At 39.9% G+C, this 25,931-nt stretch overlaps 1 protein-coding gene across 3 annotated transcripts in view; it reads left to right on the top strand.

Annotated features, from left to right (window-relative positions):
- The window catches only part of PDLIM3 (PDZ and LIM domain 3), a 35,426-nt gene extending 15,733 nt beyond the window's left edge, over positions 1 to 19,693 (top strand). Inside the window, exons 4-8 of one of the 3 annotated variants that reach the window (XM_063135632.1) lie at positions 5,917 to 5,984; positions 11,487 to 11,750; positions 15,330 to 15,460; positions 17,683 to 17,794; positions 18,582 to 19,693. In XM_063135632.1, coding sequence (XP_062991702.1) covers positions 5,917 to 5,984; positions 11,487 to 11,750; positions 15,330 to 15,460; positions 17,683 to 17,794; positions 18,582 to 18,771 — 765 coding nt within the window. In that variant the 3' untranslated portion in view covers positions 18,772 to 19,693. Of the gene's footprint in view, positions 1 to 5,045; positions 5,234 to 5,916; positions 5,985 to 11,486; positions 11,751 to 15,329; positions 15,461 to 17,682; positions 17,795 to 18,581 lie in introns of all 3 variants that reach the window. The other 2 variants (XM_063135633.1, XM_063135634.1) reach the window with 2 other exon arrangements.
- Positions 19,694 to 25,931: the final 6,238 nt, after the last annotated feature.

A 25,931-nucleotide genomic window follows, 5' to 3' on the forward strand; every position in this document is an offset into this window, starting at 1 on the left:
AGAGTCTTTGATTCTAAATTTAGTTCTAATAGAGAGTATGTCAGGGATAGGGTTGCACATTTGGGCTGGGAGACCCATGTGCCTATTTCATATGCATATTGGGAGGTCAGATTGGGAACCCAGGAGGACCAGATTTGGATCCTGGGCCTGAGGTGTCTCTCCCCCGTCTTATGAAATGCCCTTTCCTGCTTGATGCAGTGTACCTCATGCTGGATTAATATTAGAATGCCTAAGACAGCACATTTTATTAAGGATGCAACCAAACATTATTGCTTAACAATGAAATGTTGAACATTGGTTGTGCATAATGTAGTTGTAAATAAATTATTTTTCCCCAAAAAAGCTTTTGTATATTACTTTGGTTATAGGGAATGCTGTTTTTGATCTGACACTTTTTATTTTACAGATTGAAATATGCTGATGTTTTTCTTCTTCCTGTTATTTTTTAAAATTTACATCTACTTCAAGTCACTCTGTTTTTCCTGGTTATATTTTCTTCAGAATTAAGCGGGCATGTGCCTAACCGTTAAAATTACCTCAGGTTGGATCCAGATTTAATCAGAATAGACCCATTGACATTTAAATCCCATTGATTTTAATGGGTCTACTCTAAGTATGACAAGATCTGGCTCCAACCTCTAATCTGTAATTTTACGAGAGGGTATGGCATAACTTATGCTAACAAAATTAATGGAACCTTTCCCGGCATGGTTTTTTAAGCATCTAGGTCAACCAAGCCTCTTATCTAAAATAGTTGGATAATCAGAACTCTATGGGTGAGATCCCAGAGCCACATATAAGACATTTATAGGCCTCCTAGAGATTCTCAAACTCCACCTCTTCGCACTGCAGCTCCTGTGCCCCTTGAAAGCTCTTCCTGAAAGTCAGCGGGACTCTTGAACAACCTCCCAAAGGTGTTAATGTGTAATTAAAGTAGAATCATAGAATCATAGAATAGCAGAGTTGGAAGGGGCCTACAAGGGCATCTAGTCCAACCCCCTGCTCAATGCAGGAATCCGCCCTAAAGCATCCCTGACGGTTGTCCAGCTGCCTCTTGAATGCCTCTAGTGTGGGAGAGCCCACAACCTCCCTAGGTAACTGATTCTACCGTCGCACTGCTCTAACAGTCAGGAAGCTTTTCCTGATGTCCAGCCGGAATCTGGTTTCCTTTAACTTGAGCCTGTTATTCCGTGTCCTGCACTCTGGGAGGATCGAGAAGAGATCCTGGCCCTCCTCTGTGTGACAACCTTTTAAGTATTTGAAGACTGCTATCATGTCTCCCCTCAATCTTATCTTCTCCAGGCTAAACATGCCCAGTTCTTTCAGTCTCTCTTCATAGGGCTTTGTTTCTAGACCCCTGATCATCCTGGTTGCCCTCCCCTGAACACGCTCCAGCTTGTCTGCATCCTTCCTGAATTGTGGAGCCCAGAACTGGACACAATACTCTAGATGAGGCCTAACCAGGGCCGAATAGAGAGGAACCAGTACCTCACGTGATTTGGAAGCTATACTTCTATTAATGCAGCCCAAAATAGCATTTGCCTTTCTTGCAGCCATATCACACTGTTGGCTCATATTCAGCTTGCGATCTACAACAATTCCAAGACCTTTCTCGTTTGTAGTATTGCTGAGCCAAGTGGATACACATTCCATTCCAAAAATGTAGTGTGAAAATAGACTGCATCCTCACGCAGATGTATGACTTACGGCCAGCACAGTTTCCAATCCAGCAACTCACACATGGGTGGAAGGAAGTCCACTTACATGCACAGATCTGTTTAGTTGGATTTTGTACAGGGCTAAAAAAAGTAATTAAAGGATTTGTCTCACTCCTTCAATGCATGTTTACGGTTAGTGCGTGACACTAAATGAGAATGATTGTGATTACGCACTTGGAGGTGGTAGTTATTCTAAGTTAATTAATCTGGAGTAAATGCCGATTCCTATCTACTAGGGCACCATACAGTGAATCTGAATGCTAATAATATTTGGAAAACTAACTTTTACATAATGAGAATGTTATTGAACTGTACATTGTTTGCAATCTAAATAATAAAATAATATATCAACAAAATGTCAAAACCAGAAATATAATACTGACTATTTGCCTTTTAAAATTTAAGCTCTTTTTACATTGAGATCTCTTTCCAAAGCAGACATTTTAACATTTAAAGAATATCTTGATTCCCTATAAATAGGCCTACTGATGAGTTGTTTGAAAAGACTGTTCTAATGCTTATAAAATGCAAAGAATGTTCACCATATTGAGGAAATATAACTATCAGTGTGATTTTGCCCCTAACAGTTATGTCAAGTTGCATAAAATATATGCTGTGATTACTATTTAAAATTGGTCTTGGATTCTTAATGAATTGTTAGCCAAATCAGCCATATTTCCGAGCTTTATTGCATACAACAAACACAAGAGCTGGACTATATATGCTGCTATTTGCTTTGCCATTTACATTTTGTGCATTTCATGATATTCCAAGAAATAAACATTAAGTCAAACTTGTGTTGCAGCAACACAGGTGCATTTTTATAATAAGACCTTATAACTGTGATTCTGTTACATCAAATACTATCTCAGAATTCATCTGTTAATCCAATTAAAATTTAGTTGATGATACATTTTTTCCACAGTTAATTTGCATTTAAAGTGGTTTTTATCTATATGGAATAAACTTGCATTCTTTGACATGAGCTTTTGGATCCCAAACACATTTCATTGGAAGCAAGTCCCAACTGCATTGATATAAAGCTTTGTGTATTCTTTTAATGAATACACAATATTCTTATTGTGTCCAAATATTCTTATTTGGTAATATTATTCAGGTGATGGTTAATAATGGAAAGCCAAGTTCCCAAACAGTTTAGTTGAACTAAATGCAATGTGACTGCATTGTCCTAAATGCTTCTGCTAAGAGCTGGCCTTCACATTCGTGTGTATTGGTAGGGCAGGGAGAACCTGTAGTAAAGCCCTCATAGGTTGCATCGTAGAGAGAAGATTGTGATTCATTCCATCCTTTCTTCTTGGCATACTAGCTTTCCACATGCAGCAACCTTTTCATTTGAGGGAGCATTCAGATATGCAACCTTCCACTTGCATTCTGAAGTACAATGTTCCTAGGAGAACTGTACCAGAGGGTTTTACCTGAATGCCTACACAGCATGCTAGGAATAGGAATTAATTGGTTACTAGGTAACAACTTTCTTACAATAACCCAAATCCATATAGTGCAGATCAAAGGTGGGGATTCTCTGGTCCTCAGATGTTGTTGGACAGACCATTGGCTTTGCAGTCTGGGGCTGATGTCTGTCAAAATCCAACAACATCTGGAGGACTACAGATTCCCTATCTCTGCTATAAATTAACCCCCTATTTTCCAGAATGTAGTCATGGCAGTGTGAACCATATACACACAGAATTTAAAACGTACAAAGGCAGGCATCCCAAATTCTGTAACAAGAAAAGCTGAATACTCATAAATTGTTCAAAGTGATAAAGTGTGCATTAAAATTACCATGTCGTAGATGTCTGCTTTTACCAGTCATGGGAGGAGCTGGAAAGTTATACAGAGCATTAATGACCCATCCCCAAAAGCTGGGGAAATCTTTCTCAACTCCAGTATGGCATTTGAGATTTTATTCAAGTATACTTTCTCAACCATAAAGACTTGGGGAGGAAAGAGAAAGAAAGAAGTTCAATTACAGTTTTGATTTTCAGGATACTGAATGATGTGCCCAATGTAGGATTTTATGCTTTTCCTGTACTTGCTTGTATCTACAGAACAAATTACAGAACAAACTATGTTGAAACAAGTGGAGGAATTAACAAATGAGATGCTTGCATAATTTAAGCACTAGTCTATTAAAGCAATCCAACAATCCAAATAATTCAAGCAAGTTAATAGTGCAGCTTAATTAAGGCGGCAGTCCTATATCCATTTACGTGGGAGTAAGTCACGTTAAATTCAGTGGGATGTGCTTCTGAATAGACATGTATAGGATTGCATTTAATGCTGTAGATCAAGGTGCATCATAGGTCTTTTTGTGTCAGTCCTTCTTGCGACTAATTTCTGTGGCAATTTTATCCTTGGCTTCAATGAGCACTATAATTTACTGCATTCTTTTTAGAACATGACACTACATTATCGGGAAAATACCACTGAGTTCCTTACATGCTAAATCTCATTCAGTTTAGAATTGTTGAGATATTTTCGTTAGAAAGCTACTTTTAAAAATTAATCTAGCAGGCATCCTAAACACCCATGTCTATCATGCTTTGGGACAACCAAATTTATGGCTCTGATATTTTTCTGCATAAATATGGATATGGGAAAACTACCAATTCATATTTACAATGGCGATGTTAATTTTTTTTAATTTCAAAAATAATTTTTTTCCCAGTTTAATCCTGAAACTGTTTATTCAGAATTACATCCTATTAAACTTAAATGCGACCTACTCCCAAGTAAATATGCATTAGATTGCAACCTTACTTTAACCTGAGACAAAGACTGAAACCAGATTGTATAGCGGATGTGCCATTGCTGGGACAATGGCAGCCCTACACCTCTTCTTCCCCTTCTCAACATAACCTGTAGTAATTCAAATGTGTGGCGTGATATCATTAAACTCAAATTTTTGCCACGCCCCCATCCTGCTTCACTTCATTGGCTGCCACTAGCAGAACTTTCAGTGCAATTGCCACATTTCTTTCCTTATTTTGGTCTACTAGGCGTTACTGGGAAAGAGAGGAGGAAGAGGTGTGGAGGCCGTTGATTTTGGCCATGCCTCCTCTGTAACGTCACAATGGTCCTTTCTAGAATTGTGCCTTCCTTTCTGCTGCATTCAACGGGTGAAATTTTCAGTGACAAATCGTAGGATGCTTGCTTAGCGGTTTACTAAATCAAAGCTTCTGTTGTCAATTTGCGGCAGCAAGATGTGTTTTATTAATAATTAGCAATGTTTCCAGTTTTTGCTTGTTATTGGCTTCAATGTGCATTGTAGCTTTGTGTATTTTGTCTGCCTATTATGCACAGGAGTTCAAGCCTATTGGTACAGCTCACAACAGAAGGGCCCAGCCTTTTGTTGCGGCAGCAAACCTTGATGACAAAAGGCAGGTAGTGAGTTCTACCTATAACTCTCCAATTGGGCTGTATTCATCTGGCAATATACATGATGCTCTTCATGGACAGCTGCGGGGCCTAATTCCTAGCTCATCTGAAAAGTAAGTACTGTGTTGTGAGAAGCTCTTTTGTGGCATCATCTGTATACCGGGTTTCATGCCTTTGAGTCCAGCTCTTGATGTTTTTTCTTTCCTTCCCTCGTGTCCAAAATTTAAGAAATGCTCTCAAAATCGTTTACTTTAAAATGCATATTCATGTAGGCAAAAACAATATTATAGTTATTTTCTTCTAGAAGGTTGACTACACAAAATCCTTTTCTTAACATTGAGCACAATCTAGCCAGAGCTAAGCACTGAAGCCTATAATTCTATGCGTGTGCACATATACACACATGCAAACAGGAGTGAATCCCATTAGGATTAATTTGTCTTACTTCTGAGCAAACATGGACAGGATCAGGTTGCAAGTCCTATTAATTTCATTGGGAGATACTGATGTGCCACCTGACCCCAAGCATGTTTTACTCAAATGTAAATCCCACTATGTTCAATTGGACTTACTCCCTAATATGAGGGCTTAGGTCTGTAGCCTTAAAAGTGCTTGATTTTGGCTTGATTGTGCCCACTGCTCTCTTTCTCACAATAACAGCAGATATGTTAATACTACTACTATATGACTTACAGCCCAGTAATTTGCTACACGTGTGTTAACTAATCTTCTCTGGAAACAAATATACGGTGACTTGCTGAATGTTGTTTTTTGTAACCCTTTCCTTTTTTTCCAGGACATGGGCTACTTTGAACACAAGCATAATATTCGGCCCAAACCTTTCGTAGTCTCAGGCCCAAGCAGGTTATAAATTCTATCTGTAACTGGATGCATGGTGTGTTTAATGATTACTCACAATTCAACTGAAAACAGTAACATTGCTATGTCAGTATGTTCAGTTGTAAAGCATTCTAATGAATAAAATGCTTGCTTCAAAGCATATATAAACCTTAAATCAGAATGCCATTCCCAAACAGAAGTGGGTTCTGATTCTTATATCATGGAGAATAACAGTGAAATGGAATATATTTAGTGGAAATATTGCTCAAGGTTACAACCATCTGCCAAGCAGTAATATCCCCCAAATCCAGTTAGATTCGACAGATCTTGCATCGGATAATGGCTGGGTTCAGACAAATGATAACCCACACTCAGGGGTTGAATGTGAGTTGTCATTGAACTGTGGGTTGTTGTTGAAACATGGTTTATTGTGTTGTCTGAACCCAGTCATGCTAACAAATCATGGTTTGTTAACCATGAACAATCCATGAAGAGAACCCATCATTTGTTGTTGTCAAGAAATACTTTTGTAAGCCGCCATGAGAGCCTTTTTTGGCTGAATGGCGGCATAAAAATCCTTAAATAAATAAATAAATAAAATTATTATTTATTTATATAGCACCAACGATGTACTTGGTGCTGTACAAAATATACAAATAAAACAGCGATAACCTGCCTAGAGGCTTACAATCTAAAATCACATTAAAACACGTGAAGGGAGGAAAGGGGGTCTCAAAGCAGAAATAAGAGAAAAATCATAGTAATAAGAACAGTAAATCAAGCTAAAATACCAAAAGCTATTGAAAACAAATGCGTTTTCAAATACATTGTTGGGTTGTGAACTGTGGGTTGTTTGTAGTTAACAAACCATGGTGTGTTAGCACAGCTGGGTTCAGACAACATTAGAACCCATGTTCCAGCAACAACCCAAACCCAACCCATGCTCAACCCTTGAGTGTGGGTTATCATGTTTTCTGAATGCAGCCAATATCTTGGTGTATTCCATGCCAGGAGAAAATTGAAATCTAACATAATGTTTACACATTTAAAGGACTGTAATTAAAAAAAAAAAAAAAGAATAATGTGCATACGTATTGTGCCACGGGTGCCTGTTCTGGCCCAGAGCCAGCAGCAGATATGAGACCACATGGATAGTCTCTATAAGGATACTATGATGTTTGGCTGTTAGGCTAGAAGGGAGAATGAAAGACCCAAATGTCCAGTTGCTCCATAGGTCTCATGGGCTAGAACATGGGTGCAGACCTCAGGCTTGCGGGCCAGATCTGGCCTTCCAGGGTACTACAGATGGCCATGGATTCCTTAGCAAACTGTAGGATTATGGAGGATGTAATTTGAGGACTAAAATTAAGGAAGAAGTTACCAATGTTTACAACCCCAAAGTAAGCGATAGTTCATGATGTAATGTATAACAAATCAAGCACATATGCTCTTGTTTGGTTTTTTCTCTTTTGGTCAAATTAAGTATTTCAGGAACAAGGGCTGAGAATAACAATTCCATGCTGAGTAAAATGTTAGAGTTTAACGAAAGACAAGATCTGATGGTAGATGTCTAACATAATTCACTAATTGCTGTCCCCTCCCTCTCTCTCTCTCTCTCTCTCTCTCTCTCTCTCTCTCTCTCTCTCTCTCCGTGGCACTAGTGGGAGAGTGCCCTGTTGCTTGTAACAGCATCTATGCATGGCTTTTAAAAAATGTACTTCAGCTTTTGGAGCTAACACCAAACATACTGGCAAGTTTTGCTCATGGCTGCCGAACATGGGTCCAGATTTTCTTTCTGAGCAACGGCACGTGGCTGCATGGCTGTCCCCTTGTATGGATATTTGGCTGAGTGATCTGGCAACTGTCAAACTGCATACTTGCTTTGGGCCATGTGAGGCTCTTCTGGAATTCTTTGTCTTGCCTTTGATGGTAAGGAATGTGATTTTCTTAAACTGTATGACAACATGGTCCTACATAAATTCCACATGACAATGTTGAGGGAAGACGGGTCTACATCTTGATGAGGAAATTTTGAAAAAGGATCCATGAGGCAGAAAAAGCTGTCAATAAGCTTCGGTAATATTTGTCACCTAAAATTTAGTGGATGTTGACATTCACCTGTGAATTGTGACAATAACAAGATTAATTTTGAGAAAGTCTGAAAACTGAGATATACCAGGAGATGCTGACAATCACCTATATGTGTTTGTCAACACCCACCAAAGCAGCGAGATAGAAATTTGATTTCAGCTATTCCTGAAAACTGGGATTGTTGGTGTTCACCAAATTTTGGATGTCTACTCCTATGCATGTCTACTCAGACGTAACCCCCACTGAGTTCAGTGGTGCTTAAGTGGATTTAGAATCATAGAATAGTAGAGTTGGAAGGGGCCTATAAGGCCATCGAGTCCAACCCCCTGCTCAAGGAATCCACCATAAAGCATACCTGACAGATGGTTGTGCAGCTGCCTATTGAATGCCTCTAGTGTGGGAGAGCCCACAATTGCAACCTAAGACTGCAGTTATACACACTTACCTGAGACTGGGAATAAGCCCTATTGAAATCAGTGAACTTACTCTCTAGTAAATGTGAATGGGATTGCAGTCTGACAGCACAAACCTATGCCTAGTTATTCAGAAGTAAGAATAGAGGTATGTGTATTATGAGTAAATATGCATAGGAGGATTGCACAGTCATTGTAGTATTTGCACTCCAGACCCAGAGTGCATTAATTCAGAATTCAGAATGATTATTTCTATTGCATTTACTTTTCTGCTAAATAAGCTCACAGCCTTAAGAGCAGCTTCACACATTATAAGTAAGCAGTGACAGAAGACGTGCAAGCGGATTTTGCATTCACTCTTGTATTTCCAGATTAACATCCAAGAGAGGAACTTTCACATCTTCGCTACTATGAAATGTATGATCTGAGCACATAATGTCCATCTCAACTTGCAGGGAAATGTACAAGTTCCCCATTGATCCCGCACCTATTCTCTGTCACTGCTCCCTGCAATATTCAGATCTACTTTTAGACTCCCTTTCTAAACTCACCAGTAGGTAAAATAAATTAAGATGTTCAGGAAGCAGAACATACCACATAATTATCATCAAGAATTCTTGTGGTTAGGGAACACTTTCTTTCCATTGACTAGGCCAAAAAAACCCTGTCATTTGGTCATCCTTTCTTCTAACTTCTAGCATAAGAGGCACTAGAGTATTGCCCAAAGATTCTTACAGAATCTCATCAATGTACAGTGAATTTTAGCAAATTACATCACCTTCATTGGATGACTTCCTCCTAGAAAGGAAAAGATTGATTGAGGAAATCAGGGCCTAACCACATCCACCACCAGAGATCGATGACTGGCTCCCCCAGCCATTTTTTAAACTTTAACGAGAGTCATTGGTGGCTCTGAATTTTATTATAACAGCAACACTTAGGGGATGGGATATTGAATCTTCTCCCTTTATGCCACTTACCTGATTTAAATAAATCCTACCGGAAGCATTTGCTGAGCAGGAGGGAAATAGAGGTTCCCTAACCACAAGAATTCTTGATGATAATTATGTAAACCGCCCAGAGAGCCCTGGCTATGGGAGCAGTATATAAGTGTAATAAATAATAGAGGTAGAGATGCTGTACCTGTATTCTCCCCCACCACCCTTGTATTTATTTATTTATTTATTTATTTATTTATTTATTACATTTTTATACCGCCCAATAGCCGAAGCTCTCTGGGCGGTTCACAAAAATTAAAACCATCATAAAACAACCAACAAGTTAAAAATACAAATACAAAATACAATATAAAAAGCACAACCAGGATAAAACCACGCAGCAAAATTGATATAAGGTTAAAATACAGAGTTAAAACAGTATAATTTAAATTTAAGTTAAAATTAAGTGTTAAAATACTGAGTGAATAAAAAGGTCTTCAGCTGGCGACGAAAGGAGTACAGTGTAGGCGCCAGGCGGACCTCTCTGGGGAGCTCATTCCACAACCGGGGTGCCACAGCGGAGAAAGCCCTCCTAGTAGCCACCTGCCTCACTTCCTTTGGCAGGGGCTCACGGAGAAGGGCCCCTGTAGATGATCTTAAGGTCCGGGTAGGTACATATGGGAGGAGGCGTTCCTTCAAATAACCTGGCCCCAAACCGTTTAGGGCTTTAAATGTCAATACCAGCACTTTGAATCGGGCCCGGACTTGGACTGGCAGCCAATGAAGTTGTAAAAGGACTGGCGTGATGTGATCTCGCCAACCAGTCCCTGTTAGTAAACGGGCTGCCCTGTTTTGTACCAGCTGAAGCTTCCGGACCGTTTTCAAAGGCAGCCCCACGTATAACGCATTGCAGTAATCCAAACGAGAGGTTATCAGAGCATGGATAACTGTAGCTAGGCTATCTCTGTCCAGATAAGGGCGCAGCTGGTATATCAGCCTAAGCTGATAAAAGGTGTATGGCTATTACTAGCTGCAGAGGGTATTTTAGATCAGGTAAATGATCTAAATTATTATCTAAAATTGTCTATTTGCTGCTTTGATACCTCTGTGGAAAGTGGTATATAAATCTGAATAATAAATCAATCTAATTTAAACATTCCCTGCTTTTAAGTATTAGGGGGGAGAAATACAATTGATGAAACTGAAAATATTTTTTTTTTCACACTAACATTCAGTATGGTAGGTTTCCAATGGCTTTCTATCTGGTTTGTAAACACAGCTTCTTCTATCGTGATAAGATTGTGCCACACAGCAATTCTCAGCCAAGAAAAAAAAATGGGATCAACTGTAAATACTGCATTCCCAGTTTATGTAGTTTTTGTTTTGGACCATTGAATATTGAAAATTGGAGACGCTATAGTTAAAAATGGCAAAAGCATGCCTCCTTCATCAATCTGAAACAAATGCAAGAATATGTGTTGGAACTATTTCTGTGGCATCAAAGTCTAAATAATTAGCAGCCTGATCTTTAGACTTGCTGTATTAGCATGCTGGCTTAGTTATCATTACTCCAGTGCATTGTTAGAGAACAAATTATACTGGTCTTGCTGCAATTTTATGAAAGCATCACAGACATACCTAGGGACTACGGTATATATGATCTAGGGTGAAAGTATGTCAGTATTATTAAGAATTATTAAAATGTGGCAAAATAGATTTAATTTCTAAATGATTTTTTCTGATGCTGACATCAGGAATTATTAACCTGTGTCATGCCTTAACATAATTATGTGTTGAAAGGGGTAGTGTGAGACTGGATCAAATTTTGATGAAATACAAGGCATGGAAAATTTGGCATGCTAGTTGCCACCTCTTTAAATTTATGGCAGATTATATACAGCAAGAAAGAAAACAAAAAGAAGAATTTTACAAGATCTGATTTTGGTCTCTTTTTCTTGCATTTGGTTCATTTTGTCTCTTTCATCGCTCTTGAGAATGCTTCTGCTCCTACTCTTTTTATTTTCTTTTTATTATCTCTCTCTGGTTCGCATCACATATTTTTTGTGTACCGGTTTTTGGCACAGTGGATGCAGTACTCCTTCCGGTATTGACGGCGGCAGTGGACGTAGCACACCCTCTTCAGTTAGCACTGTTAGCACTATCTGTCCTACTGAGTTGAAAGCTGCAGCTAAGATGGCCCCCAACATTCCCTTAGAAATGGAGCTTCCTGGTGTCAAGATTGTACATGCTCAGTTTAACACACCTATGCAGTTGTATTCAGATGACAATATTATGGAAACACTGCAGGGGCAGGTTTCTACAGCACTGGGGGAAGCAACCCCAATAAGGTAATTGGAGCCACCATGCGTGCTTAGCAAATTTCCTAATGCATGAATAATGCTGCCATGATCGGTTATTTGCTTCATTAGTCATTAAGTTTTTAAATATACTGACTCATGTCCATTTTTAAAGTCAATGTGCAACGTGAAAATTTACCCAATGCCCATTTTGTTGTTGATTTTCAATGGGATATGGATTGCAGCCTTGGTGATAACGTTTCATGGGAGATGTAGTACAGGATGACAAAATGTACTGTAACTTGGGGATTGTCTTGTTAATCTTATCTGAACTGCTCATATTCATCAGCTTTCAAATTTGTACACTGCTTCCAAACAACAGGAGATGAGAGAGCAGATAATGTAAGAGCGTTTATATCTCATTGGAGTTCCCTAAGCCCAACAACCCTTATTATTATTATTATTATTTATTTATATAGCACCATCAGTGTACATGGTGCTGTACAGAGTAAAATAGTAAATGGCAAGACCCTGCCGCATAGGCTTACATCTCCTTTGTTCTAAGGGTGCTTCCAGAGAAGACTTTTGTCATGCAGTCACCTGCCCAATTCATGGAATTTTACCAAAGGTTCACAAAGTTGTTTTCAACTTGTAACCCTCCTATGTTTTCCACTTCTTTTTTTCATTCTATAAAAAAAACCATGAAGGAGGAAAAGGCAGAACAGCTACGTAAGGGCTACATTCAGACAACACAGTAGTCAATGGTGGGGTAATAATCAACTCGACAGTTGTTTATCTAGGAGGTACTCCCCATACAACATGATAATAATCAACCATGGTGTGGATTATGATCAGCATTGAGTTGACTATTTGTTCATGCTGAGTTGACTCACTCATCCCCTACCCTTTCTTCCCGCCTTAGTGTTCTGCACAGCGTTGGTCCTTTTGCGTTGTTTATTTCAGCCAAATAACCAACTGTTGGTTAACAGTATCCCTCCACACAACACAATAACCAACAGTGGGTTAAATAACCAACCATTGACTATTTAAACCACTGTTGGTTATCATGATGTCTGAACCCAGACAATGTCTTTTGATTGGTGGTGCTAGCAGCGCTCTGACTGGAAGCAAATCATGTCTGTTCTGTGCAAACAAATGTGGATGCTTATGGTATATACTACCTAGAGAATATTCCATTTTTCTTCTCATCACTAAAAGCTGCTTACACAGTCTTGATACATTTCAGGGCATCAATGTAATTGCCCATTTCTAGGCTATACTGTTGAGGTATTCAGTTCAAAAGCCAGTTTACAGTTGGTATAAACTTTTAAAAGGCTATCAACCAACAAAAGATTTGTGTAATACGGTCCTATACATTTTACTAAGAAATAAGTCTGAGTATGTTCAAAAACTTTCCCCTAGTAAGTGCATTTAGGATTGCAGTCTGAGGCTACAATCCTATTCACACTTACTTGAGTGTAAAGTCCACTGAATACAGTTAGACTTGCTTTTGAGAAAACATGCATAGGATTCGACTTTGCATTGATCAGCTGGCAAAATTTTGTTCTCTTTCTGGAAGGTTGTAAAGCTTCAAAAGGAAATTGCCAAATTTTAAACATGGTTAGTAAAGGAGGTGCTGAATCTCTAGTGTCTGTTACTGGAATTGTGTTCAGAAACAAGGGATATCCATTATTGTACTGTTACATTTTAGAACAGGTAACATTTCTTATAAGGGCCATAGAATAATTTGAGGCAGTCATTGTTTTTCTCCTTACGTGCATCAGGGAGCTATCTAGTTTAACATTATTGGTTTTATGCTATTTTAATTTGATTTATTTTATAGTTGTATTTTTAATTTGTCATTAACCACTTCGTAAAAGGTCTAGAAATGTTATATTTAAGGCTAAACTCTTTTAACCTAAATGCAATCACCTTAAAATGACAGGATATTGAAAACCTCACTAGATTGAACCAATAACAAAGCAACAACATCATTTGCACTGAAGTACATAGCCAAATTAATAGTTTCTAAAACTTTTAAAACTTTGTGTGTTGATAAAGTTGCTTCATTGTCTGGATGTGATTCACTGGGGTGTTTAGTAAGTGAACTGACTTTACCCATTTTGGAATCCTGGGCTAAAAGTACATTTATCATATTACAAGTAGTGGCAAACATGCTTTTGGGAACCACTCCAGTAAAAAGAGCTTTGAGATGTCTCTGTTGATGAGGTTTATTTTCACTAGACATGAATTTGAAAATGCCTATCTTATTGCCCTGGAGTATTTTGTGTCTAGTATCTAATGCTAGCCTTCACTCTCCTGTGGGAAATTCCAATCGTGTTCATGATGGCTTTCCATATCAAGACCTAAATCTAAAATGGTTAGCTGTGATTTCTCTTGCAACCAACAGAAAGCTTTTAAAATTTCCATTTATTGATAAAACATGTTTTAGGCTACAATCCTATGTGCACTTACCTGGGAATAAGCCCCACTGAACACAGTGGGACTTTCATCTGAGTAAACATGAATAGGATTGGGTATAAAACCTGTTTTTATTGTTTGTGCCTTATATTTTGAGATGCATTACTCTGGGTGCTCTCACCCTCAGAAGTTGGGGACAAGGACTTCTCTGTGTCAGTGCCCTATCTGTAGAATACCCTCCCCTGATGTGTTTGCTTGGCACTTGTATCATCCCATGCCCATTTATCCAGGAGTATGTCCCACTGGACTCAGAGGGCGATACTTCTGAGTAGACATATGTAAGATTGCATGGCTAGGTGCCAGTTGGACCACTTTATTTTCTCTTCAGTTAAATGTTATGATCTTCTGCTGCTACTTCTGGATTGCTAATTTTATGGATGTGTTATAGGTTATTTTTTAAAACAAGGACTTGTTTTTTTTAAAAATGTTTTGTTAGCTGCTTTGAGCAAAAGCTGTAGAAAGAGAGACGGGGTAAATATATTTTGCGTAAAGGAACAACCTGTAACATTTGGGCTTGTCTGAATAATAGCTTCCCAAGTTCAATGCTGTATACTATGCAGTATAGAGTCTAATCAGTAGCACAGGACATACTATAAGAGAGAGAGGTTATTCGACTCCCCACTGAAAGTGAGTTCAGGAAATCAAACGTCTGAACTTCACACTCGGAGCTCTAGATTAGTTCTCCATAAATCTTGGCAGACCATGCTCTGCCTCTAACATTATCCACTAGTACTATTCTCATTTTTTTTAAAAAAAATGCAAGTATGATAAACATTTTAAAGGAATTCAGGCTGTGGCTTGGATCCAAAGAATCATGGAGTTAGTTCTCCCTGGTCAAATTAGATTCGGACTTCTTAAACAGCAGCCCCCTCCCACAACAGTATGGAGCATACTTCTTCTGAAATCAAGGAGAGAGTTCTTTAAAAAGCTTATGATTTGGTATTGGGTATGTCTGATCTTTGAAGGGGGGAAATGGGCAAACCCAAAGCCCTGGGCATAACAGAAGTAGCTTTTTGGGGAGAAAAATCTATACTGTATAGTAGTTTGTAACTCAATATCACGTATATTTCATAGGCTGGTATACTAATGTTTCCTCCTTCTATTCTGCATTCTCCTTCTGTCTTTATTTAATATCCGTTGATTTTGCAGTGACCCAGTACCAGCTGCAGTGCCCCAGTCTGATGTTTATAGGCTTCTACATGATGACCAGCAAGGACCTAGTCAACCACGTCAGTCCGGTTCCTTTAAGATACTCCAGGACATGGTCTCTGATGAATCTGGTTAGCTTTAGTTTTTTATATCTGTCTTCACTTAGACTGTTGTGTTTTTTCAATTGTGGTTTTAATTTATTTGTTTTTATGGTTGTTTTAATTAAGTTTATTTTTAATCTTGGTTTTATTACTGTTAGCCACCCTGAGCGGCATTTTTTTACTTTTGATAGAAAGACAGGGTAGAAATCAAATAACAGTGCAATCCTATACATACTTAGACAAAAAAAAATTCTACGCTCCCAGCATTCCCCAGCCAGCGTGGCTGGCCGGGAAATGTTGGGAGTTGTGGGAATTCTTCCCCCCGCCCCTAAACATGCATATGATTGCGACTTAATAAATAATACGTTTGGGCCTAAATAGGCACATGGCACCTACATAACCTAGTAAATAGCAACTGATGAATTACAACTGGGATCTCTGCTTTAAATACCTGGGGGAAGAGCAGAGGTTTGTTTGCAGTTGCTTGATGGGGAAAGTGAGCAACAAACGCAGGTCTTCACCAACTCTACCCAACCCACACTCAGCCTATTTAAAAAAACAAAACCTTAAAAGATGTGAGGAAATCACCAACATTTTGCAAGCGTATTTAAATAGTTAAAACTAAGGAGCAAGCTAGATGAAAGTTCTGTAATTAGGATCCCCCTTTTGTTGCTGCTGTTTTTGTACAAATTAACAGCCTTATCTTGCTACTTTAAAGATGAGAAAATGTCACCGAGGGAAGCTTTTGAACCCTTTCCTACTCTGCCTTTTTCTCAGTAAATTCACTTCCTCTAAAGGTGCTATTTCCATGAGGAAATAGCACAGGTTTCTTAGCCTCACCTTCATATTTCTCTCCCCACCCCTTCCCCCAGAACAACAGGAGGCATGATTGAGATGGGGAAACAGTGGGGGAAGGAAGTTTTAAATATCCATCCCCTCCCTCAGCACCATTTCCTCATCTTCAGAGCAGCCACATGCCCTGCTAAAAAAAGAAAAAAAGATCATAAATGGGTGGGGGAGAAATCCATGGCAGATCCTAATCATGTATTCTTGTGGTATGTTTGTTTAGGTCCTAAATAAGCAGATTTAAACATTTTAAACCCACTGATTTTGATGAGAGTGCCAATGTTTAAAACACATTGGGTTAGATTGAAATTTAGGGAGCAGTCCTATGCGTGCTTCAACAGAGAAATAAAAAGCCCTACAACTCCTAGCATTCTCCAGCTAGCTGTACTGGCTGGGGAATGCTGCGACTTGTAGGAATTTTTTTGTCTGAACGGCGATAGGATTACACCCTTAATTATACATAGAGTAGACTCATTGAAATTAACACTTAGTCATGACTAACTTAAGTTCCATTGATTTCAGTGGATTACACAAAGTATGACTAAATTTGGATCTAACTCGTTTATTCTTGTGAGGAAAAATTACAAATTGTTGACCAGGGCTCATTACAGGGAGCAAACAACTCCCCTGTTAAATCAACTCCACTGGCTTCCAGTTTGTTTCCGGGCGCAATACAAAGTGCTGGTTATGACCTATAAAGCCCTATACGGTTCGGGACCAGGTTATCTGAAAGATCGTATGATCCCTTAGAAGTCTGCCCATGTTTTAAGATCTTCAGGGGAAGCCCTTCTCTCAGTCCCACCAACTTCACAGGCACGCCTGGTGGGAACGTGGGAGAGGGTCTTCTCGGTGGCTGCTCCAGTACTCTGGAACTCTCTTCCCAGGGAAACTAGACTGGCTCCCTCCCTGATGTGCTTTAGGAGGCAGGCGAAGACTTTTCTGTTCTGGCAGGCCTTTGGTGAATGAACTGGACCTCCATCTGTGTCAAGGACTTTTTAAAATTGTCATTTTAAATGTTTAAATGTTTTAATATTGGAATATGTTTAATATACTTTTAACTTTTGTATATCTCTATAGGTTTTTAATGTATATGTTTTAAATTTTGTGATGCTGCCTTGATCATCATCATCATCTGCATCCAAACAGCAGAATACTATGGCAATGTATCTTAATAAATAAATACTAAAGAAATGGCATATAGTTTTATGCATGCAAACTTTGGCTCTAAAACATTCACCTGTTATTAGTAAGGGAAAGGCTATTATATCCAAGAAATGCTAACACGGTGACACAAACAAATGCTTATAAATTAATTCTAAAGCTTTAATTTGAGAAATGTGTAAGTAGTTCTAGAATCTGTACAGTTCTGTAAACAGAAGTAGCATCTTTTTTTTTTCCTTCTTCAGATGGGCGGCCCACTGGTACAAGAAGTGTGAGAGCGCCAGTAACAAAAGCGGCTGCCCCTGGGGGAAGTGTGCCAAAGGTGCCCTTGTGTGACAAGTGTGGAAATGGAATTGTGTAAGAAAATGTATTTACTTATAATAGATTCATAGCATAAATCTTCGAAGGAGTTCACTCCAGTCTAGTGGGAGCAAAATTGGAGGGAGTTCTTTTTCACGATATTAAACAAAAATGTATTTATTATGGAAAGCTTTTTAACCCTGCTCTTCAGCCAAAAAGTCTCCGAAAGCAGTCAGTAAAAAGAAAGAAAGTAAGTCCCTGCCTGTAGGCTTACAATTTAAAAGACTTGACGGGGCGGGGCGGGGGGGGAGCATGAAGAAAGGAAAAAATCAAACACCAGCACTAAGTCTTTAAGTTTACGTTAAAGATAACTTACAAATTAAACAATCCCACATTCCAAATTACTATTTTAGATCACCCATCTGTATTCATTCGTTTCATTTTCATAGCAGAACATACTTTTAAAAGGTTACAAGCTGACAGCTTGGGGCAACACTATAAATAACGTCTGCATCTCCTGTGTTGCTCTAAAGTAATGTTGGCAAAGCTTCTTGATTTTACAAGCTCACTAAAATTCAACCTTAGTATAGAGTGCCTAAAGGACCTGCACTATGCAGAAGGCCTGTAATGGAGCATAGGATCACGCTGAGGGACCCGCAGAGGAAAGAAAGGCTGACGTTCACACATTGGTTTGCATTAACCAGACAAACCTTAGGCTGCAGGCCTCTAGTCATATTGTAATTTTTCTAAACTTTGTTCTTATATCGTATTCATGATGTCTTTATTGAACTGAAGTTGTTTTATTTTATTCTCCCTCCCCCCCTTGGTTCTCTTTGATAAACAGTGGCCCAGTAGTAAAGGCACGTGATAAGCACAGGCACCCCGAATGTTTCGTGTGTTCCGACTGCAACCTCAACCTGAAGCAGAAAGGCTACTTCTTTGTGGAGGGGCAATTATACTGCGAAACCCATGCACGGGCTCGCATGAGGCCCCCGGAGGGATATGAAGCTGTCACCGTTTATCCCAAGGCTTAACTGTTTGGAGACGCAAATACCTGCATGCACATATAAGACGATATCAGCTTACAGCAGCAATACAACTAACTGCCTGAATCCAACATATTACTCTTTAAAAAGGGGGAAGGGGGAACAGGATGGAGAAGTTGGGAGAAGGATGATGTTTCTAGTAGACAAATTGGTATAGTTCTAATAATTTCCCAAGGCATTATCGCCACAACTGCCGGCGTACTCTGATGGAGTACAAAGTTAATATGACACCTTGTACTATATAAAGTCATAGCTGAGTACTTGTATATAGATTAGTTACATCTACCTACAGTGAGAGAACCATATTTTTGTCCAGAATTTGCACAAATACCCTACTGAAAAGGGACTCAATCCACAAATGTTCTAAACACCAAAGCCCTGAAAGCAATCCTTTAGGCTGAAGGCACATGTAGTATATAAAAAGAGCTCACTGTGCTGTAAACATTGTTTGAGTTCTATTTTTCTATTGATGTTTGGGTTGCATCCATTGTTACTCCTACTTAGAGCAGGCCTATTGAAATGAATGGGACTTAAGCCAATTAACATTGGATACCACCCAAATTCTGATATTTGAGTTTGCCCCTCCCTATTCACTTGCTCCTACCACCATCGCCATCTCCTCCAGCTTGCAAAGCTGCTAGGTACCTGAGATGGACCTTGCAGCAGAGCTTTTAGTTTCCTAGCCAGAGGAAGAGAATAAAGGTAAGCCAACAGGTTAGGGTAATGCTCACATATTATAGGATTTAACTTTCCACATCTCCCAACATTATATGCTAACATATTACTTATGAGATGGGAAGAATTATTCCCAATTTAAATACACAATTTCAGTGCTGTAGGTTCATTGTCTCTACTGTCATTGCCATTATGCTCTCTGACCTAAGCAAATAAATCTATGAAAATACCAGGATCCAAAGAATCATGTGATTAGTTCCATCTGGGATTGGGGGTTTGGACCTGCTGTTCTTGGAAAGCAGACATCCATGCCTCAGGGCAAATAGTTCACCATGATCTAGTGAGAAAGATTTATGTGCACAGATATGTATGAGTCTGAATCCATATTTGCATCTGTTTTGTGGTAATCTTTTGGGCGGGCCCCGTTGAACTGGCTGGATACATCTTTGGATGCCGTTGCAACTAAAGCTGGATTGAGGTCTTTGCTTGTAATACAATGTGGAGGCAGGTGCTGTTCATAGAACGTTTATAAAAAAAATTCTTCCAGAGCACGTGCAGGCCCTTGAACATGCTAAAGTAGTTCTTCAGATCACAGCTTACAGTGGTTTGCAGGTAGAAAGAGTTGCACACCAACAAAGATTCACTGTGTAAATGCAATTAAACAGCTTTTATTAAAAACAAAATACATTCTGCAAGAGCATTTTCTTCTTGAATGTTCAACATTTCATTCATATCCTGGAAAAAATGGAAAGACACATTCAGGAATATAAGATATTTGATGAACTATGACTTGGGCTTTTTTTAAAAAGGGAAAGGAGTACAGAGGCAACATTCTCCAATTAACAGTAGTTAACTACAGCACAGAGCAAAATTAGTTTGACTTTTTACTACTTTTTTCCACTCTCCCTCAGATTATATTATATTTGAAAGAAAAGCAGCAATCCTCACATTTTCTCTAAAGGCCTTGGGAGCTTTATATAATAGACCCAGTTCTCCAGGGAAAGGGGGAGGGAGGAAGAGCTGGAGAATAAAGCCATCAGAGATCATGCTGCATATTGTTACTTACACACACACACACACCATGACACATGGGTAGCAGTCATGTGAACCATGTTTAGGTTGTGTGCCAGAGGTTTGTGCTAGAAAATGGCACTTGATGTGAAGTCATTCAAATTAGAAAGAGACTGAGGCTAGTTGTAGATGTTGGATGAAAGATCAGCTCTGGCAAGTTACTTCACAAGGACAAGTATCAGTTTCTCCTGATAATCAAAACTTTACATTGTCAGCTTGGCAGAACTCCCACAGAGAATCCTCACAGCTGCCTAAACTACCCCAGGATACCTTGGCTGTCTATGTCAACTGGCCAACAAATAGAAGATCGACTGAAAAGAATCAGAAGCCAGCTGCTGATATCAAACTGCATCATCAGCTCCCCTCTGCTCTATGTGGGGGGGGGGGGAGAGAATAAAAGTACAGTTGCCCCAGCTGCTAATTCCTTTCCCAGGACTGGTCCTACCATTTCAAGATGAGGCAGCCCACTTTGGTCACCAATTTTGGGATACTGTTAAAGGGCAGGATATTGTCAATTATTTGGTTTATATTCTTACTACTATGGGAGCACCAATTGGATTTTCTGCCTCAACCACCAAATTGTCTTGGGCCATATCTGTCTTTTCCTACTTACAGATAGAAAACGGATGTCAGAGTTGGTCCTACCATTAGGCAGACTGAGGCAGTCACTTCAGGCAGCAGATGTTGGGTGGTCCAGAGGAGGCAGTGGCGGCGGCAGCAGCAGCAGCACACCCCTGGCCATTCGCCTCTCTTGGAGGACAGAGCTATGTGTTCTTCTTGGTCTACCCTGCTCCTCCTAATCTAGCCTGCTGTGCTCAGGTGAAAACTAGGCTTGACTAATTCCATAAAAAAATACTAAAACCAGTGGCTTAATGTGTTTTACTACATGGGGCAACAGTAAGATTCAACTACCAGTCTGGTCAGTTTTTGTATGTGGAGTGTTCTTCACCTTGGGCAGCAAAATTAGGCAAAGTAAGCCAGATACTGGGAGGCAGGGAGTGGCAGTAAAGCATTGGAAGACAGAGCTGTGTCCTCCAAAATATCTTGGGCTAGCCCTGGGACCAACAAACAAACAAAATTAAGGTATCAGCAAAACTATAGCAAAGAACAGATTGTTAAATATAGCAGTGGCACATTTGCAGTTGTATAATATTGCTGGATTTAGTCCAGTGGTTGAATGGCTTCTCAGCTGTTACCGAACAGGTGTAAAGGAGGCTTTGCTAACCATGGTCTGTATAAACACTAGAACTATTTAGAGAGGCTAAAGGAACATCAGTAACATGGCTTTTTATTTCTTGTGGCTTGAGAGCCTTGCTCCTAAGAGAACATAGAAATAATGTTCCTTGAACAGTAAGAACTTTTTCCAATCTCAGCACATACATTGACCATCTTTCAATCATTTGCTACTGGATAATCTTTCTTTTAGCATATTAAAATAGAAGTAAGCATAACCAATATATTTATAAACTCTACTAAGAGCAATCACATAACAGCAAATTGGGAAAACCTGAATCTTTCTGCAAATTAGTTATTCCAAAAATAACCCACTTCCTCTGTGTAACATATCAACATCTTCCCAACAAAAGGCCAGAATCTAAAGAAAATTAGGCTTGTCTAATTCCATAAATAATTAAAGCCAATGATTTGGTGTTTGTGTGTGTGTTTTTAAAAAATCATGCAACAACCCAGAATACACAGGTATTTCTTACTCAGAAGTTTTACTTTCTCCCTAATCCCAGAGAAATGAGGACTGGCTGTAGTTATGGAGTGGCAAGGAAAAGGTACTTTGCACATCCTCGAAGGAGCCCTTACATTTATTATTTCATATGTTCAGGAGAGAGACAATGTCTCGTACAGATGTCCTAAGGCTGTGCCTTGGCTCAGCTTAAATCCTACCAGTGGTGCAGTTAGGTAATTTCAGACTCTGGACCTAATAGTCTTGTGGGAACATTTGTCTTTAGATGGTAATGTATGTTACTTCAAAATGTGGTAAGCCAGACCTGGTGTGGCATCGCTTTTGCCCTATGGCATCGCTGCCTTGATTTGAAAAAAAAATGCACTTGAATTTCTTTGTCCAAGACTCAGTCTGGGTTTCCTTTGGCTAAGAGGGGCACAAGGCAACCACTCCCCCAAAAGGATAAATCCATGCAAAGGTAGCTTCTTTCATGAAACAAGCAATTAAATACGGAAGAGAATGCAGACTATAAATATAATGAAAAAGGATTACTTAAAATGGCTCATTATGTCTGTTTGACTTAAATGATGCTGCCAACTGTAACTAGAAACCATATAGGTTCAAAGTTCATCATATATTATCAGGGCTATCTGAGCCTAGGCATAGATAAAGCAAATCTAATGGCTCAGGTAAGACCAGGATAAGCAAAGGCAAAAGACCCAACAAAATGATCCTGCCTCTTAAAGCTTCTGACCTGGAAAACCAGATCAGCCACCTGAAAACCCCCAGTAGGCTAATTAGAATCCAGTAACATTATTCCAAAATACATATTAGTGGATTTAGTGCACAATCCTATGCATATTTAGACATGAAAAAGCTCTACAACTCCCAGCATGGCTGGGTAATGCTTGTAGTTTATTTTATTTATTTGTAACATTTGCATACAGCTCCACATCTAAATGGATTCTGCGGTGGTGAACAAGAGATAAAATGATAAAAAGAATGAAGCACATTATTAAACTTCTTCTTTTTCAAAAACAGCATCAATAAAAACCATGTCTGGGCAGACAAGGAAGGCTTCCTGGAAAAGAGCTGTTTTGAGGAGTATGCAAAAACAACACAGTATTAGCACCTGCCTGGGGTACTCCAGGGGTAGGGAGTTCCATAGGCAGGGAGCCGCTACAATGAAGCTCTCCTGGTGGACAAGTTAGGTCATAGGTCTATGTGGAACCACCAGGAGCATGCCCTCTGATGACCTCAATGACCAAGCAGATTAGTAAGGGAGAAGGCACTCTATCATGGTCCCAAGCTGTTTAGGGCTTTGTATGCTAGTACCAAAAACTTAAACCTGGCCCGGTAGTCAATAACAGCTAGTGCAGTTCCCTCAGCAAAGGAGTTGCATGCTGAAAAGGGGCTGTTCCCGATAACAGCTGAGATGCTGCATTCTGCACTAGCTCTAGCTTCCAGAGCAGCCTTAAGGGCTGCATAAATCACATTACAGTAATAATCCAATCTTGAGATTACTAGAGCCTGTACTGCTATGGCCAAGCTATCCCTGTCCAGGAGAGGCCATAGTTGGCGAACCAGCCGAAGCCAGCAAAAGGCATTCCGAGCTGCGTGACTACTTGGGCCTCCAACAACTGTGATGGATCTAGGAGTACCTACAAGCTACAAACCTGATATTCCAGAGAGTGCAACCCTATCCAGAACAAGCAATGAGTCTATCTCTCAGACCTGGGAAATACTCGTCACCTTGCTAGGATTAAGTTTCATTTTATTGGCTCTCATCCAGCCCATTTAGGCACTGTTCCAGGACTTGCACAGCCTCACATAATTCAGATATCACAGCAAGATAGAGCTGTGGGTTGTCAGCATATTGCTGACACTTGGCTCCAAATCCTCTAATGACCACTCCCAGTGGCTTCATATAGATGTCAAACCTCATTGGGAATAAGATGGTACCCTTGCCAAGGGGCCTAGGAATGGTCAACCAATGTTATTCTCTGAAATTACTCCCACAGTTAGGACCAGAACCACAGTGCCTCCAATGCCCATCCCATAGAATCGATTAAGGAGGATATCAGGGTTGATGGTATCAAAAATTGATGAGATTGAGCAAAATTAGCAGGGTTGCACTCCCCCTGTCCCTCTCTTGATAAAGATCATCCATCAAGGTGACCAAGGTTGATTCAGTAACCTAACCAGGTTGAAACCCAGACTAGAATGGGTCTAGATAATCAATATCCCAAGAGTCCTTGCAGTTGTTGTACCATGACTCTCTCTAGTACCTTTCCTAAGAAATGGGTATTTGCAACTGGGTAGTAGTTATCTAAAACCAATGCATCTAGAGTGGGCTTCTTCAGGAGTAGTCACACTACTGCCTCCTTAAGGACAGCAGGAGGCACCCCTTCCTCTAAAGAAGCATTCACCACACCCTGGACCCACCCAGTCATACTCCTTGACTAGCTTTTATTAGCCACAACAGGCAAGGATCTAGAGAGCATATGGTCGGTTGCATTGCTGCAAGTACCTTGTCCACATCAAGGACAAGGTACTTGCAGCAACTGAAACTGATCCCACAAAATTGCGCAGATGGTGGTGTCAAGCACCTCTGCTGGAACTCTGTTAACAAGTGTCAAGTTCCTTGCAGAGACAAATGATTTTATCCTCAAAGTGTGATGCAAAAGGGTCACAGTGGGTTTTTAAGGAGACCAGGGCCCCATTTGCTGGAGAGAATTTAAACAGCCCCTGGATCACCTGAAAGAATTCCACTGGACAGCTACTTGAGGACACAATGGAGCTAGCAAAGTAAGCCTTCTTAGATGCCCATACCACCATGCAATAGGCACAGTTCTATGCTCTAAAGTGCGCTTGGTCATTTTCTCTTCAAATCTTGAGCCATTTGCATTCTAGACGACATCCAGCTTGTTTTACTAACCATGCCTCCTTAGTTTACCAAGAAGCAGAGCAGGCTTCACTGTGCTGAAGAAGGCACTCACCTGCAATCGATGGTCCTCTGCATCGCTCTGTTCCACAGTGAGGCTAGGGCTTCAGCTGGATCACCATCTTTCTCCACTGGCGAATCCCCTAGAGTGTTCAGAAATCCATTGGATTCCATCAGTCTCCTGGGGTGGATCATCCGAATAGGTCCACTACCCCTGCAGGATGGACGTCATGCTATAAGTTCAAATCTCACCAGGAAATGGTCTGACCATGACAATGGGGTTACTTGAACACACACACACACACCATTTTCAGATTACTGATCTCACAACTTGGAGCAAAAACCAAATCAACTACTTTTTTAAAAAATAAATAAACATACGTAGGATTGTGCTCTAAATCTTTTGCTAGGCCAAACAAAAGATCACAAAGAATGTGCAAGCTTCCAAGATCTCTAGATCTTTTCATCTGGCAAGATGTTACAAAATGCAGGTGTGGTGGGACTGGGGAATAAGGGAGAAGGGTAATCTAACTTGATGGCGACATCACAGTGTCTGCAGGTTCAGACCCCCAATATGAAGTGGGGAAGCAGGGGTCTGAGTTTAGGCTCCAGGTACTTGCGGTTGGACCTGAAGCTGCCCCTAAGTTGCTGGGAGAAGAAAAGAGAGAAATGTTGGGCTTCCCCATTTGTTAAAATATAAAAACTACCTGTTTCCATCCTAGGCAAAGCACACAAGTCCTCTTTTGCCAACGCATCAGAGAGAAATTATATTAACAAAGATAG

The sequence above is a fragment of the Elgaria multicarinata genome, chromosome 10 (genome assembly GCF_023053635.1).
Source record: "Elgaria multicarinata webbii isolate HBS135686 ecotype San Diego chromosome 10, rElgMul1.1.pri, whole genome shotgun sequence".
Lineage (NCBI taxonomy): Eukaryota > Metazoa > Chordata > Lepidosauria > Squamata > Anguidae > Elgaria > Elgaria multicarinata.